Below are 17,233 nucleotides of genomic sequence, written 5' to 3' on the forward strand. Positions count from 1 at the left end.
GGTATTGATTGCAGTATCAAACTTAGTTGCATTCAGCTACGATGAGTTCCTCAGCTTCAGAGGCTCAGACACACGCTATGGTTTTTCTGGCAATCTCTACAAGGCTCTTCATGACAGAGGAATTCACACTTTCATTGATAACGAGAATCTTCGGAGTGGACATCGTTGTGCTCTCTAACAACTACGCTTCTTCCTTGTTTTGCTTAGATGAACTTGCCTACACCCTTGAGTGTCGTGAGAGAAAAAATTTATTGGTTTTGCCGATCTTTTATAACCTCAATCCTTCTCACGTGCGACACCAGAAAGGTAGTTATGACGAAGCATTGGCTAAGCATGCAAGGAGGTTCCAGCATAACCCGGAAAAGTTGCACAAATGGAAGATGGCTCTGCGTCAAGTAGCTGACTTGTCTGGCTTTTGATTTCAAAAATGGGTACCCTACAATACCAATCTTTTTACTTCATAATTTTTATTGGATGAAGTTTTCCGTATCAAATGTCTTAACTTTAAAGGAAAAAAGCAATGTTTGGTTAGGTTAACCTTGGCAATTAATATACGGTAAAATGTGATTTTAGTTCTAAAATTTGTAATGTTCGATTTTAGTCTTTCTAAACTTTTTTCATCTTTAGTTGGTCCCTCTAATTTTAAAATGCGCCACTCTTGATACTCCAAGTGATTTAGATAAAATTTTATAAAAAAGACAAAAAGTGATTTAGATAGCGTTTAGTTAACCACAGTGGTGCTGCATTTCAAAATTAGAGGAAGCCAAAATTAACTTATCCAGAAGTATTTTTAAGAGAAGAAAAAAATGAGTTTCTCCTTATGCCTAGTTAAAAATCATCTTAAAGAGAAACTATATGAGAGAGTTTTTGGAAATTAGCTTATATATAAATAAGTTAATTTTAACTTGTCAACAATTTCATTTCACTATTTTTTTTTTCTTCTCCTAGAAGTATTTTTGGAGAATTTTATCTAAACAAGCCCATGGTGCACTTAATGCTGATAAACTTATGAATTCTTTATGAATTATGACTAACAGAAGCTGCACAAGGCTGGAAATACCAAATTTTGCTTTATAGGAGCAAGTATTCAAGAGTGGTTCGATCAACAAAGCAGGGGGGGCCTTCAACTGCTTTCTGGTTTCATAATAAATTTCCCGCCAGAGTTCTTTGTCTTCTTATTGCACCTGTGCTTTATTTCAAGAGACCCAAGGTGTTCATCAATGGCGAAGTTCAAGAATCTTGCTTTGATCGTGGTGACCAGAAAGAAGTGAGGTTGTCAGAATTGGATAATACGTATCTCTTTGGTCTACAAAAGATAAGTTTTGTTGATAAATTGTTTCAAGTGCCTTTTGAATTGGAATGGAACCATGTGGAGGTTACATATGAAAGTGCGTTGGATGTAACAGCCGTAATTCTTAATAAATAATTAATACAGTAACAAGTTAATAAATAAATAAATAAAATATAATTAGGTCATAAATCTTCACTATATAAACCAAATGTTAATCTAGAGCAGCATTTACAAAACACTTATGTCCTTCTTTCTTTTCCGAGGTACAAGAATTCTAACAGAGCAATCAGAGGAGGAGCTTTAGAGAGCACCAGAGACGCCACCATTGCTAACAGAGAACATTTAAGCGACTACCTCGAGGTAAGGGATGAGTTACTCACGCTTGGAGATTAGAATGAACATGTGTAGGGATCCCTAGAGGATCAATTTTTGGGTTATTTTGGGGTGCTTATGAATTTAATTATGTTTTCATGTTTAATCGCTGATTGAGTGTGTTTGATGAACCAATTGGTGTTCTGTTGCGAGTTTGTTGTAGAATTGATGTGTTCTGTTGTAAGTTTGTTGTAGGATTGATGTGTTCCTGTGTTAGTGTGTACCTTAAGAATTAGAATTCTTTATAATTAGCATAAAAATTGTGTGGTGGTGATTTTGTTTATACCAGATATGTTGGCCTTTCAATCTTGTTCCTGTGCTAATGTATATTGTGTCCAGATAATTATTTTATACTGTTTTTTTTTTTTTACAAACTTTATATTTTATTTCACGTGGGTGATTTCTTGTCATGAAATTCATAGGTGTAGGGATTGTTGGATAATTGAATTGGCTAAAATCATTTAAAGAAATTAACTAAAGTTGTATTCACATTGTAATTAGGCATTTTCTTGATGTTGGCAACTTAGTTGAAATATATTTAAAATATAGGTATACATGTTGTTCATAGAAATCAATATGAGTATATATTTTATTGTTATATATAATTTGTATTTACTTAATAATATATTTGATATTATTGTGATTATTTTATATTAATATATATTTAATACTTTTTATATGTTATATATAATATGTACGTTTACGTTTACGTTAATATATATTTTGTTATATATTTTGAATATAATATACTTATATGTATATTTTACATGTATTTTATAGTTACTTGTTTATAAGCCTTGAAGTTAAATATTGTATGTTATTATTATTATGATACATTGTTATTTAATTGTTGAGTATATTTTGTAATTAGTTAGAGTGTAAAATGTTAAACTGTAGACATGAAACATGGTTGTGAATGAGTGTGTGATTGATATTTGTAGTAATATTACTTGTCATGTGAGTTATGAGTTATACAGTAACCCGACCAGTGTGTACCTTGAGAGAACTTTTATGCGCAGTGTTAAAGAAAATTGTAGGATTCCTAGTTAGGATCCTGAAGAGTTAAACTATAGCGCAATTTGTTAAATATGTTTGAAATATAAGAGTAAGATCGTGGGTATTATATAACTCATAAACAGTGTCTGCGTGCAAATAAAAAAAATATTTTAGGGGTTGGACCTGAATCAGGAAGGTGAGGCCCAAACGGATTCTTCGGAGTCTAGGCCTTGGGGGTAAAGATACTCGGTTTGAGTGTTCCATTAAGCCCATGTTGATCCCATGTGGTTGGGGCATTCTCGCAAAACAGAGTAACCCTGACTGGTCACCTTATGATGTTACTTAGTGAGAGTGACCGAGTATACCCATTGTGTGGTGTACTTTGTCATGTACTCCTAAGCGTCTCAGTGTTGTTTTTCACTGACATGGTACCACATTGCATATAGGCTTGAGTCTTAGTATAATTGTTGCATAACGTTTGTGCTTGAATTTCATTGAGTTAACAATTGTGGTTGATGTTATTTTATGGAGTGTGTAAACTTGAATAGGTGTGAATAATGTGTGCGATTTTGTGCAATAATGTTATTTATATAAATTCAGCTTTAAGTATTATATGTTTCACATGCTCTAATGTTTTATTATATACGAATGTGATAACTCACTCCCGATATGTGTTTTAGTGTTGGGCTGATTGCCACTTTGTTTCAGGTGAGCCTTCATATGATGAGTCACATGCTAGAGATGGAGAGACTTAGTCTATGATAGGGATTATGATTTACTGAATAATATAATTGTGTTATACTTTTCTACTTTAGTTTCTTTTTATTATTTATTTAGAGTGGACGACCTTGTTTTGAGTCGGAATAATCTTATCTTTTATTAAAAAAAAATATTCTATTATGTTTTCACTAAGTGGATGTGAACCTTTACCCTTTTGAATTGATTTAAATTAAATGTGTTTAAAAAGAAAAATTATTAATTAATTTTGCATTTTTTTTCTTCTTTTATTATTATGTGTTTATAATCTTTTAAATAAATTTTGTATGATTTATTTAATTAGTTAGTTATAATTGTAAGGGTAGAGGATGTCACATTGGAGACCTCAATAATTAAAAAGCGGAATCCATGTATTCAAAAAAGAAAGCTAGATAATGATCTCAAAACCACTTGTTAAAAAGCATAGGTTCGTGGACAAACACAAGTTTGCACACAATAATTAGCATTATTCTCAATCAATTTAAGGGAACTAAACTATACAATCCTCACCTTTCATCTCCACTCCAACTATCCTTCACCTTAGGACCTGTTGGTCCTTCCTGTCGCAACACTTCACTTGGCAAATTCTTCACAATATTCTCCAAAGTAGATTTCAGCTTCCCAGGCAAAAACTTCTCAAGCTTCTTCAATTCCTCATCAACATTGTAATAAATCTTAGGACCCCATTCCCTGAAATAGTTAAGCCATGGAGGAGGCTCCACAACATCGGAAACCAAATACTCAGCAGAAACCAATTGAAATGCCCCCAAATCCATGACACTGTCACTCATAGCAGTGTCATTCCTTATGCCTATCTTATCCGTGATGTTACGGGCAGCATGAGGGTATGATGCATGGGCATGCAAGGAAGAATAGTACAATGGTTTGTTCCCACTTTGGAACTCTAATTGAGATGAATCAAACCATGCACCTTTTCTGTGTTGTAAGAAATAGACATGCTTTAATTCACCATTGAAGTTGCTCACCCTTAGTGTCACATGCTCCCAATCACCAACATGTTCACCTATCTTCCCCAAGTCAATAGTTAAGAAATCAACTATGGCTCTTGCTGCTCCATTGAATGGGTAGAAGACCCACATTGAAATGTCAGTGAAGGTTCCTCCAAGCATTGGCTTCACATGCACATAACTTATGGCACTTTTCAAGTCTCCTTTCTTGACCCTATCTTTGTTGGTTGAATCAGCAGGAAGGTCCACCCAATAGGCACCATCATCATTAGGATCCTGAGGAAGGTTAGCCCCATTTGGTGATATTGGGACAGGACTTGACTCTTGCCCTTTCTTATATAGAAGTGCACCATTGGAGAAAAACCACTCCACAGAAGATGGAAAGAATTCTTCATCAGGGTGCAAGTGTAATAATTCATGGTCATAACATTTTGAAATTTTGTAACGCTCATCAGTTTTGAAAGCCATTTTGAATGGTTGTTAATGGATGATAATGGCCAATAAAGAATTGTAACAGCCAATAATGAGTGGTAATGGCTGATAAATGCATTCTTGATGGTAGAATGCCTATATAAGCACATGAATTTGGTCCCTGAGCTCATCCCTTCGAATTCAGTCTTATACACCATCTAGAGAGTGGAAGAGAGAGAGCTTGGAAGAACCAAAACAAGAAACTCTTCATAGCAATGGCTGGAGGTATGATTTGATCTGTAATTTCCGCATTTTATTAATAACCTGTGTTTCTTTGTAGTTTGTAATATCACAGGTTAAAAGAGATTTGTTCTAACATTTGGTATCAGAGCAAGAATTGCCTCTGCCTTGTCCATTTTCGTTTTTCGGTATTTTCCGATTTGATTTTGTTTATGGTATGAAGGGCCTTGTTTCTTAAAAAAATAAAATTAGAAATATGTATTTCGTTTGATTTCCTTAATTTTGGCTTTTGAATCGTGAAAAATGGTGTCCGAATGAATGAAAAAACGAACGGGTCTGCGTATGGGTCGGGTTTGACCCGCTAAAGGTTGAAGATGATGAACAGTGTTTAAAAAAAAAAAAAAAAGACAAAAACTCCTACGTTTTGTGCTAGCTGGGTGTCGAACCCTTGACTCCGAGAACACTAATATATGTGCGGACCACTAAACTAGTAAGGCTTTTTTGATATGTTGTCGTTTTTAATACCTTATATACACATTGTGCTTTACAGTTTTTTGAATTTTGATTTAATTTATGCATGAATATATTCTAGAACATTTTATTCTATGCATATATATATGAAATCAAATGCATAATATTATATTTCAATTATAAAATTATATGAGAATCTTATTCATAATTATATTGTATCTTGATTTTGAAATGCAAAATACTATTTATTCTCATATAATAAATTTTTATGTCTAAGTGATCTTTATGATTTTGATTAATTATGGATTAGCCACAGCATCTATATTTGATTAAAATTATATATTAAGTTGGTTAAAGATCATATAAGGAATTAGACATAATATTGTAATTAATTATACTTATATAATGAATTTTATCTCACAAGAATTTTTATTATATCTGTATAATTAATTGGGATAAAATAACGTATTATTTTTCATGATTTACCCACAGGCATCATGATATATGTATAATTTGTCGATTTTATCATAAAGTAAAAATTTACGATAGAAATTAAATTATTTTCATATTGTACCCGTAAAGCATGAATATTAAGCAAATAATTTGATTATTCTATCATAAGGTTTAATTGTTTCTTATTGAATTAAAAATTTAGCCCACAGGCAATTTTTATGTCACAAGATTCAATTTTATGGTATGTTTACATTGGTAAAAGATACAATTAAGATTAGTATGCCTCAAATTTTGACATAAGCCTTTGAATTTTGCAGCTTCTCAAACTATTAATTTTTCTGATATTCAATGTGATGTTCCCGAACTCAAAGGAGATAACTATAAGATATGGAAGGAGAGAATTCTTTTACAATTGGGGTGGATGGACATAGATTATGCTATAAGGAAAGACGAACCACCTGCAATCACAAATGAAAGTAGCCCAGCTGACGTTGCGCTATATGAGCGGTGGGAACGATCCAACCGGCTCAGCGTGATGTTCATTAAGACTAAAATCTCGGCTGGGATACGTGGTTCTGTTGACCAGCATGAAAAGGTCCGAGACTTGCTTAAGGCCATTGATGACCAGTTCATCACTTCAGATAAGACTTTAGCAAGCACCTTGATCATGAAGTTTTCTTCTCTTCGGCTCACCAGTGTGAAAGGTGTGCGTGAGTACATCATGAAAATGCGAGATATTTCAGCTCAACTTAAGAAACTAGAGGTTGATATGTCTGAGTCCTTCCTAGTGCATTTCATTTTGAACACCCTTCCGCATGAATATGGGCCATTTAAGATTTCCTACAACACACATAAAGATAAATGGTCTATCAATGAATTAATGACCATGTGTGTTCAGGAAGAAGAAAGGCTTGTAATGGAGATGGGTGAGAGTGCACTACTGACTACTGCTTATGGGAAGAACAAAGCAATTAAGTCTCAAGCTTATCAGAAGGGGAATGGTAAAATACCACCTCAAGCTGATATTAAGAAGGTGGCAAAGTGTTTCTTTTGCAAGAAGAAGGGACACATGAAAAAGAATTGCCCCGGATTCCAGAAATGGCTTGAGAAGAAAGGTAAATCAATCTCATTAGTATGTTATGAATCTAATATGGTTAGTGTTAATATTAACACCTGGTGGATTGATTCTGGATCTACTATTCATATTGCAAATTCTTTACAGGGTATGCAAAACCTAAGGAAACCAGTGGGAAGTGAGCAAAGCATTTTATCAGGCAATAAGCTAGGCTCACATGTGGAGGCCATTGGAACTTGCATTTTGACTTTAAGTAGTGGCTTTATTTTAAAATTAGAAAGGACTTTTTATGTACCAAGTTTTTCCCGAAACTTGATTTCTATTTCAAGGCTTGTACCGTTTGGATATTCCTTTAATTTCAAAGACACATCATTTGAGTTATTTTATAATTCTGAATGTGTTGGGAATGGTATATTGTCTGATGGTCTTTATCTTCTTGGTTTACAAAATAATGCCACTTATAGTTCTATGCATGTTCAAACTGGTATTAAAAGGTGTAATATTAATGAGAATTCCTCTATGTTATGGCACCGGAGATTAGGACATATCTCCATTGAGAGGATTAAAAGGTTAGTGAAAGATGGGGTACTCAATACTCTAGATTTTGCTGACTTTAAGACTTGTATGGACTGCATTAAGGGTAAGCAGACCAACATGTCTAAGAAAGGTGCTAATAGGAGTTCAAGCATATTAGAAATAATTCATACTGATATTTGTTGTCCAGATATGGATGCACATGGTCAGAAATATTTTATCACCTTTATAGATGATTATTCACGATATATGAATGTTTATTTGCTTCATAACAAATACGAAGCATTGGATGCCTTCAAAGTCTTTAAGGCTGAAGTTGAGAACCAATGTGGCAAGCAAATAAAAATAGTGAGATCAGATAGAGGTGGAGAATACTATGGCAGGTATACTGAGAATGGACAAGCACCTGGTCCCTTTGCAAAGTTCCTTCAAGAACATGGGATTGTTGCCCAATACACTATGCCTGGTTCTCCGAATCAGAATGGTGTGGCAGAAAGAAGGAACCGAACATTATTGGACATGGTGCGGAGTATGCTTAGCAACTCCAATCTTCCTAAATCCTTGTGGGCTGAAGCACTAAAGACGGCAGCGTATATATTAAATCGTGTTCCAACCAAGGCTGTCCCAAAGACACCTTTTGAGTTATTTAAAGGTTGGAAACCGAGTTTGAAACATATGCGCGTTTGGGGTTGTCCGTCTGAGGTGAGAATATATAACCCACAAGAGAAGAAACTTGACCCGAGGACCATTAGTGGGTATTTCATTGGATATGCCGAAAGGTCTAAAGGTTATAGGTTTTATTGTCCACATCATATTACTAGGATTGTGGAATCAAGAAATGCCAAATTTATTGAAAATGATTTGATCAGTGGGAGTGATCAATTGAGGGACTTAGGTTCTGAAATTGATTATATAGAATCTCAACCTTCCACGTCAAATGAAAGATTGGTTGTAATTCATACCCCTCAAGTTCAAAGGGATGATGAACAACACATGATTGGCATTCCACAAACTGTTGTTGATAATCTAGTAGATCAAGTTGATCATCAAATTCATGAAAATGATGAACAACCAGTTGAACAACATGATCCCCAAGAAAATGTTGATGCAACATTAAGGAGGTCTACTAGAGTAAGAAAATCAGCTATTCCTAGTGATTATATTGTATATTTGCAAGAATCTGACTATAATATTGGAGCTGAAAATGATCCTGAAACTTTTGATCAAGCCATGAGTTGTAAAGAGTCAAATTTATGGTATGATGCCATGAAGGATGAGATGAGTTCCATGCAGAGTAACAAAGTTTGGAACCTTGTAGAGTTGCCTAATGGGGCGAAGGCCATTGGATGTAAATGGGTCTTTAAAACCAAAAAGGATTCATTAGGCAACATTGAGAGATACAAGGCAAGACTTGTTGCTAAGGGATTTACTCAAAAGGAAGGAATAGATTACAAAGAGACTTTTTCTCCAGTATCTAAGAAAGATTCTCTTCGTATAATCTTGGCATTAGTTGCTCATTTTGACCTTGAGTTGCAACAAATGGATGTGAAAACAGCTTTTCTTAATGGTGATTTAGAGGAGGAGGTTTATATGAAACAACCTGAAGGTTTCTCCTCTAATAGTGGTGAGCATTTGGTTTGCAAGCTTAATAAATCTATATATGGTTTAAAACAAGCTTCTCGTCAGTGGTACCTTAAGTTTCATGGGATAATTTCTTCATTTGGTTTTGATGAAAACCCCATGGATCAATGCATATACCACAAGGTTAGTGGGAGTAAAATATGCTTTCTTGTTTTATATGTAGATGATATTTTACTTGCAGCCAATGATCGGGGTTTGCTACATGAGGTGAAACAATTTCTCTCTAAGAATTTTGACATGAAGGATATGGGTGATGCATCTTATGTCATCGGCATTAAGATTCATAGAGATAGATCTCGAGGTATTTTGGGTCTATCACAGGAAACCTATATTAACAAAATTCTAGAGAGATTTCGGATGAAAGATTGTTCACCAAGTGTTGCTCCCATTGTGAAGGGTGATAGGTTTAATTTGAACCAATGTCCAAAGAATGACTTTGAGAGGGAACAAATGAAAAACATTCCTTATGCTTCAGTTGTTGGAAGCCTCATGTATGCTCAAGTATGCACAAGGCCTGACATTGCTTTTGCAGTTGGAATGTTAGGAAGATATCAGAGTAATCCAGGTATTGACCACTGGAGAGCTGCTAAGAAAGTGTTGAGGTACCTTCAAGGGACCAAAGATTACATGCTTATGTATAGACAGACAGACAATCTAGATGCGATTGGTTATTCAGACTCAGACTTTGCTGGTTGTGTTGACTCTCGTAGATCAACATCTGGGTACATTTTCATGATGGCTGGTGGAGCTATTTCATGGAGGAGTGTTAAGCAGTCTTTGACTGCTACTTCTACCATGGAAGCTGAGTTTGTCTCTTGTTTTGAGGCTACATCACATGGTGTATGGCTTAAAAGTTTCATTTCTGGGCTGAAGATAATTGATACTATTTCAAGGCCTTTAAGAATTTTTTGCGATAACTCAGCTGCTGTCTTTATGGCTAAGAATAACAAAAGTGGAAGTCGAAGTAAGCACATCGACATTAAGTACTTAGCCATTAGAGAAAGAGTAAAAGACAAGAAAGTGGTCATTGAGCATATAAGCACTGAGTTGATGATCGCTGATCCTTTAACTAAAGGCATGCCACCGTTTAAATTTAAGGATCATGTAGAAAGAATGGGACTTGGTTCCAATTTATGATTGTATACATATATGTAAAAAATTGAAACTTTTATATTATGATATTTTCTCATATTTTGGTGCACATTGATTTATTTGAGAAAAATTATGTTTTGGACCAAGAATAAACATTGGGTTTATTCATGAAGTTTTATTACCACTTTAAGTATACTGCTTGGGAAATTGAGTATATTGTAATACATAGATGATATTACTCGTTATAAGAGGAACTATCACTATGATTCATATATTCATTTCTTAAGAAGATTGAGCATTAAGTCAAAATGTTTGGACCAAGTGGGAGAATGTAATAATTCATGGTCATAACATTTTGAAATTTTGTAACGCTCATCAGTTTTGAAAGCCATTTTGAATGGTTGTTAATGGATGATAATGGCCAATAAAGAATTGTAACAGCCAATAATGAGTGATAATGGCTGATAAATGCATTCTTGATGGTAGAATGCCTATATAAGCACATGAATTTGGTCCCTGAGCTCATCCCTTCGAATTCAGTCTTATACACCATCTAGAGAGTGGAAGAGAGAGAGCTTGGAAGAACCAAAACAAGAAACTCTTCATAGCAATGGCTGGAGGTATGATTTGATCTGTAATTTCCGCATTTTATTAATAACCTGTGTTTCTTTGTAGTTTGTAATATCACAGGTTAAAAGAGATTTGTTCTAACAGCAAGGACATAACTGGAGAGTAAACTTGAAGAATTGCCTTGATTTGTGGTAGATTAGGCATGTATTTTGGTATGGCATTGGTGTTTCTCAAACAAGCAATAGATGGAGAGTTAAGACTTGCATTTTGTGCAACAAAGGTGCCTACTCTAACACCAGGTGCTTGAATCCCCCTATTGCTTGGTCTGACATCAAGAAAATTGAAGTTGTCTGAATCCCAAATGAATGAATTTGTCTCACACTGGTCAGTGAGGTCTAACCTGACACACATGATTTTTTCAAGTGAAGGCTTAGTTGGTGTTGTGGTGACAACATGGCCTACAGCTTTATACCCATTCGGTGCTATTGGAAGCCAAACATAGATGGGACCATCTTGGTCAATCTCCAGAGATGCACTGTTCCACACAAGTGTGTAATCAAGTGGTTGCTTTAGACTAGGGTTGCTGGTGTTTGTGGACACATCTTTTGCCACAAGAACATATCCAGAAAGAGGCTTGTTGTTGGGCTGGCTGTAGCTACCCAACATGGAGAAGCCTTTAGGTACTCCTGATGGCTCAAAAATGGAGAAACCTTGATCATCAGGTCCACCACCATAGGTGCCCCAAACTTTGTTGAATGTTGATGCTTCACACACTTGCAGCCCACCAAGATCAATTGTTCCACTTGCAAAATTACCACCTGAATGTAGCAATATTAAAAATAATCAGCATACATTTAACTAGATTACAGTGTAAATAAGTTTTTTAGTCCTTATCTGAATTTCAGATTTTGAGTTTTAGTCTCTCGGAAAAAAAAATTCTTTTTTTAGTCTCTTATTTATTTTTATTGATCAGAATTAATTCCTGTAAGCTTATTTTATTCCTTTTGGTTTCTCTAGGGAACTAATTATTAGCAATTAAAATAAATAAAGAATTAAAAATGGACAAAATATTTGAAGGACTAAAACTCAAAATATGAAATTTGACTGAGACTAAAAATTTATTTAACCTTATATTATATCACAATAATGAGAGAATATGACCAATCTTGTTATGTTTACCTGGAGGCCAAGAATTTGTAACAGGTGCAGGAAGCTTGAATATGGAATTAATGGGGAGAGCTTGGTTTTTCTGAATGATTTTCCCTGCACAGCAACATGTGGTAAGACAATTACCAAATATTGAGTTTTCCACTATATATGGAGAATATCACTATTTTATAATAATATAAAGAGGTTTTTGCAAGAAGTATACTGCATTCCTTTGGTGACAATATTGAATTTTTGAAAGTAGGAGGGCTTCGTATAAATATAAAATACAAGGGTTTCCCCAAGGATGTGCCTTACAAGGAAACTAACTTGGCTACAGGCCTCTATGAATACAAGCCAGAAGTGCTTATGCTTTCTTTACTCAAAATATAAAAAAAAATTCAGTTGAGAAACTCTCAAAAGAACTTTTAACTTTGTATCCAAACAGACTTTGCATAGACATGCTTCTAAGCATTGTTCAACTTCACTTATACACCAAGCTGTCATTAAACAAAGGATTTGCTTGTCTTGTTGACCTTTTTAAATCCCTTTTCATAAGGGAGATGTCAATGTGCAATTTTGTGTGGCCAAAAGTCTCTCTCATTACTTTAGCATTTAAGTGGAGAGCACCTACAAATTTGTTTTTGTTTGGAATATCTGGTGGTGGTAGTGGAATTGTCATTATTATTGTATTAGCTGCACTTTTTATGGACAGAGGGGATGAACTAATGCAAAACAGGGTACTCTGTCATGTATGGGTGAGCATAGTTATATTCATTACATTAACAACTAGTAAAATAACCATAACATGCACAATAATCCAAAACATCAATTTCATAAATAGCATGAGAAGATAAAATCTGTGGCATGGTAGGTAATTATGAAGCAAATTTAGAGACATTTTCTTTTTTGTGTGTGGACCACATTTTTAATGAAGAAAAGAAACACGTGATGCTTTATAGAATTGAATATCTACAGGTTCAAATCATTACGGATTTATCAAAATGGTTGAGGAGCGTATACAAATACATTTAAAAAAGAAGAAGAAAAACTCAAACTCAGTGTCTTTACCTTGTAGAGCTATAGGTTCCTTTTATATCAAACTAATCGTACAGTTCGAGGTAGCTGCTTCATCAAATGTGCAAGCAAGATCTTATAAAACACAATTTGACAAGAAACTATATCTAGTAAAATGGATTGAGAGGAATTTTCTTACATAGATTCGTTTTTCTCCTTTTTGTCATGTGGAGGAGGAATGTGGAGTTGGGGGCGATGATAACGCGGCGGGAAGAAGGTGGAGAGATGACATTGGGAAAGAGAGAAAGGGAGAGGAAGAGGGAGAAGAAGAAGATGAAGGATGATGAAAAAAGAAGCACACTGGTTGAGCGAATGAAAGGGAAGAAGGCTATTTTGCAACACTGCCAACAATGTCACGATTGGATACTTTAGGTGACACTATAATTGTCAGGCAAACATAGAGACTATTTTTATGATTTTAATAAATTGGGAACTAATATGCAAAAAGATGAGACTAAAATACTTATTTACTCCAAAAAATATTCCAGGGACACAAATTATATGATTAACTGCAGATAAAGTAAGCAAGGAATGCTAATCACATATACTAATCCAATGTTAATCAAAAGGTTTATTATTTTTCTCGCGAATCCTGATATTTATGCATATAGTTTTTTTTTTTAAATTGTACAACTCTAATTCGTGAATCGTGTACAAGAAAGTAATTAACTGCAGCACATACATTGATCTTCCTAAAAAATTTGATTAAAACATTAAGTTTCTCAATAATTTAATGAAAAATTCAAATATTATATTTAAATAGAAAATCAAATTTTAAAATAGTTCTAAAAGTTTGATACTGCTTAACAAAAGCCTATTATTATAGTTTAGCATCGTTATCTTTGGGAAAAAAAAGGTTCGTAATAGTAATTACTTTAAAAATCATATATTAAATGTTTTGAATTGGATAAAAAATAATGATTACATTGACAATATATCAAAATAAAATTTTAAAACACAAAAATATTTCTTAAAAACTAATTTTTATCTAAAAAAAAATCCAGACCAGATGTACATAAAATTAATCTAAAACAAATAAAAAAATAAGTGATTTTATGAATTGAAGGGATTACGCCCCGAGTGATTTTTATTTCAGAGACGCTGAAACATTAAAAAAAGTATTTTATAATAAAAAACGAATTTTAATCAACAAAAACATATTCAAAAAAATACTAAGTGCGTATTTAAGAAATACTATTTTCAATTTTAAAATAATTATATTCTTATAAATTATAAATCAAGTAAATATTTCATGTATTAAAAAATTTAAACTATCAACTAATTATAAATGTACAGTAAATATATTAATTCTATCGATAATTACCTCAAATTTATGTTAATAATGGTTTTAAATTATTTGCATTGTAAAATTAAAATTACAATGACAGTTCATAGAACTTTTTTTTTAAGGAACGGTTCATAGAACTTAAAATTTTATAATTTTTTTAAGGAATAGCATTATGTTTTTTTATAAATTTAAAATATAATTTATATATTTAAAGATATTTATTATAAATTTTAATTATAAGATAAATTATATATTCTAAGATATTTTACTATAAATTTTGACTAAAATCCTAATTTTTGTTTTTGTTCTTGAGAAACGGCTAAAATACTAATTTATTTTTTATTGACTACCATAATTATCTTTTGCCTCTTCCATAGAAGCTCGAGGTATCCCCTTCGTTCGATGATCCGGGACTCCACATTGGGACACTATAACAGAACAATGGTGATCTTTTATTTGTGCGATTTAATTTTAATAAATGGTGTGTCTTAAAGTTATTTTATTTTACGTTAAAAATATTTTTTGAGTAAATTTTATTTAAAGAACTTGTGGAAAAAATATTAATGTTTTATAAAGAAAATCGACTAAATAAATAAATAAATAACGTGCATATTAAATATCGTTCCAGGAGGACACTACACAATCCTAAAAAATTACTATGTTATCAAAGATTATTTTTGTGTGTGTGTGTGAATCAAAGATTATATATTATGCTTTGCTTCCTCCTGCCCTCACATCGCCCAATACTCTTCAATGAAATGTTATAAAATAAAAAGAATTTTATTGGAAGCATATGTTTAAGATGAAAGGACAAAGCATGGCTTCAAAAAAGAGTTTGGTCATAACCAAATAACAGCAATTGTTGCTCATCAATTCACGTTTATCTATAAATTTCCATAATAAGAAGTTATCATGGAAACTACAACCATAAGAAATCATTTCGGCAATTTATTTAATAAAATACACAAAATGATTATACACATTCTTTATAGTAATATTGGATTTTCTTTAAAATACCTGCAATATCATGTTTATTTTGTTAACTATTTAAAGAATTAAAAATAAAAAAAAATATAATATTTACTAAAATACATATTAACCCACAATCCAAAATCTTTTTTTTATTTATTAACTTTTAAACATATCTTCCGTTATCACTTTGGTCAGCACCTAGTTTTCATACTCAATAATATTTGTGAAAGCTGCATACCATATTTTCCTCCGATTCCCAAAAATTATTGAGGTTATGATTGGTTTTTCATCTGGGTACTCCAAACACAATTTGAACAATAAACTCAATGTTACATATTAAAATATTACCAAAAAAACTCAATTTTATAACAATAATATTTAAGTTGTTTTTTAACTTAAGTTTAAAGACTGTAATTCAAATATACTTTAAAATAGACTATAAGACTGAAAGAGTATTTATAGAGATACTCATCAACAAATGAAATTGAAACTACATTCTTTGGGGAATGTAGAATATAAATTTATTTTTTATTGATTGAACTGAATCAATCTTTATTGGTATCACTTATTTACGGTCCTAGTCAGTATTTATATAATATATTTAAATTTTATGATTTACGAGAGAAAAAAATAATGACATGTACACAATTAGCTTAAACCATAGTGGTCCAAGACCACCTGTAATTCCTCTCCATTTTCTCCTATTATGTTCTTATCAAAACAGAGATCTGAACTAATAAACAGAAGAAAGAAGAACTATAGCAAAAACTTCAATTAACCAACCAAGCAAAGTAAAACAACAAAAAAGATAAAACTCATAAAAGTAAAAATGCCAGAGAAATTATTTATCATAAGTACCTTTAGAATGCTTCTTCCATGGCACATGCAGCTTCTTCCATGGTGCAAATGCAGGAACCCCTACTGTCTGTGTTGCCAAGAGAAACAAAACACAGATAATGCCCACATTGGCACCCATTTGTGACACTTCCTCAGATCTATTGGGAAATGGTCAAAACCTCACCGCAACTGCAGGGAAAAAGGCATAAAGTTAGGTTCTGGTTGATACTACACACAATACTATATATATATATATATATACCTTTTTGGTTTCTCTCCAATGGTGTTGTCCCTTCAATGGGAGGCAGTCAGGGATAAAGGTAGCAAATAAATGAATAAATATAGTGTTTTATTAAAGAGGAATGAATGACAATTATAAAGAATAATAAAGATTGGTTCATTCAATTTTTTTTTAACGGAAAAAGTATAGAAGTTTTTCAAAGATTTCAAGGTATTAAATATATTCATGTATTTAGAGAAAAAAGGATTATACATAACGTATATGGGTCACAAGAAATAATGAACATTAACTACCCAGTGTTAATTACGAGAATGTCAGTTTTTTTATGACATAAATTTGCTGCTTTCAGTTGTCCAATTGGAAACAGTTTAGCTCCGGACGCTGATGAACGTAGAATTAGCGTAACCGACCACAACAGCAACGAACAAAGGAACACAGAATATTAATGCCTAATTTGTTGGAGTTTCAATTTATGTATTTATGTTCCTTCTTCTTCTTTAATGTTCATCATCACCAAAATGGCTCTTTTTACCCTCGAACCCATCCTGCAAAATTTTTCAAGTATGTAAAAATCATAATTGTAAACTTTATCTACTGATTTACAAGAATTGGTCAATTTATTTTATACCACTTTTTCATTTCTTCTGTTCGTTTTTTATTTGTTTTCTAAGATTAATTATTATGTAAAAATCAAGAAATGTAATAAATATTTTTTATTTTAATAAAATAGGTATGCATCCTTAAAAAAATAGTTATGCGGTTTTGTTAATTTTTTATGATTAATGTATGTGTAAACTAATTA

The 17,233-nt window shown here is 32.7% G+C and overlaps 1 protein-coding gene and 1 long non-coding RNA gene across 2 annotated transcripts; one reads left to right on the top strand and one right to left on the bottom strand.

Moving 5' to 3' along the window:
- Positions 1-3,593, top strand: LOC102659965 (uncharacterized). Its single transcript, XR_415516.4, has 3 exons — positions 1-431; positions 1,038-1,651; positions 3,368-3,593. It is a non-coding gene; the product is annotated as an uncharacterized lncRNA (long non-coding RNA).
- Positions 3,594-3,821: 228 nt separating this feature from the next.
- On the bottom strand, positions 3,822-16,387 carry LOC100783773 (uncharacterized). The gene is made up of 4 exons (XM_014779010.3): positions 16,212-16,387; positions 12,050-12,133; positions 11,020-11,688; positions 3,822-4,790 (listed from the first exon to the last, which is right to left on the bottom strand). Exons 1-4 carry the CDS (start codon positions 16,327-16,329, stop codon positions 3,922-3,924), a joined length of 1,740 nt encoding a protein of 579 aa, XP_014634496.1. The 5' UTR covers positions 16,330-16,387; the 3' UTR covers positions 3,822-3,921.
- Between the last annotated feature and the right edge of the window lie 846 nt (positions 16,388-17,233).

The sequence above is a fragment of the Glycine max genome, chromosome 8 (genome assembly GCF_000004515.6).
Source record: "Glycine max cultivar Williams 82 chromosome 8, Glycine_max_v4.0, whole genome shotgun sequence".
Taxonomy (NCBI): Eukaryota; Viridiplantae; Streptophyta; class Magnoliopsida; order Fabales; family Fabaceae; genus Glycine; species Glycine max.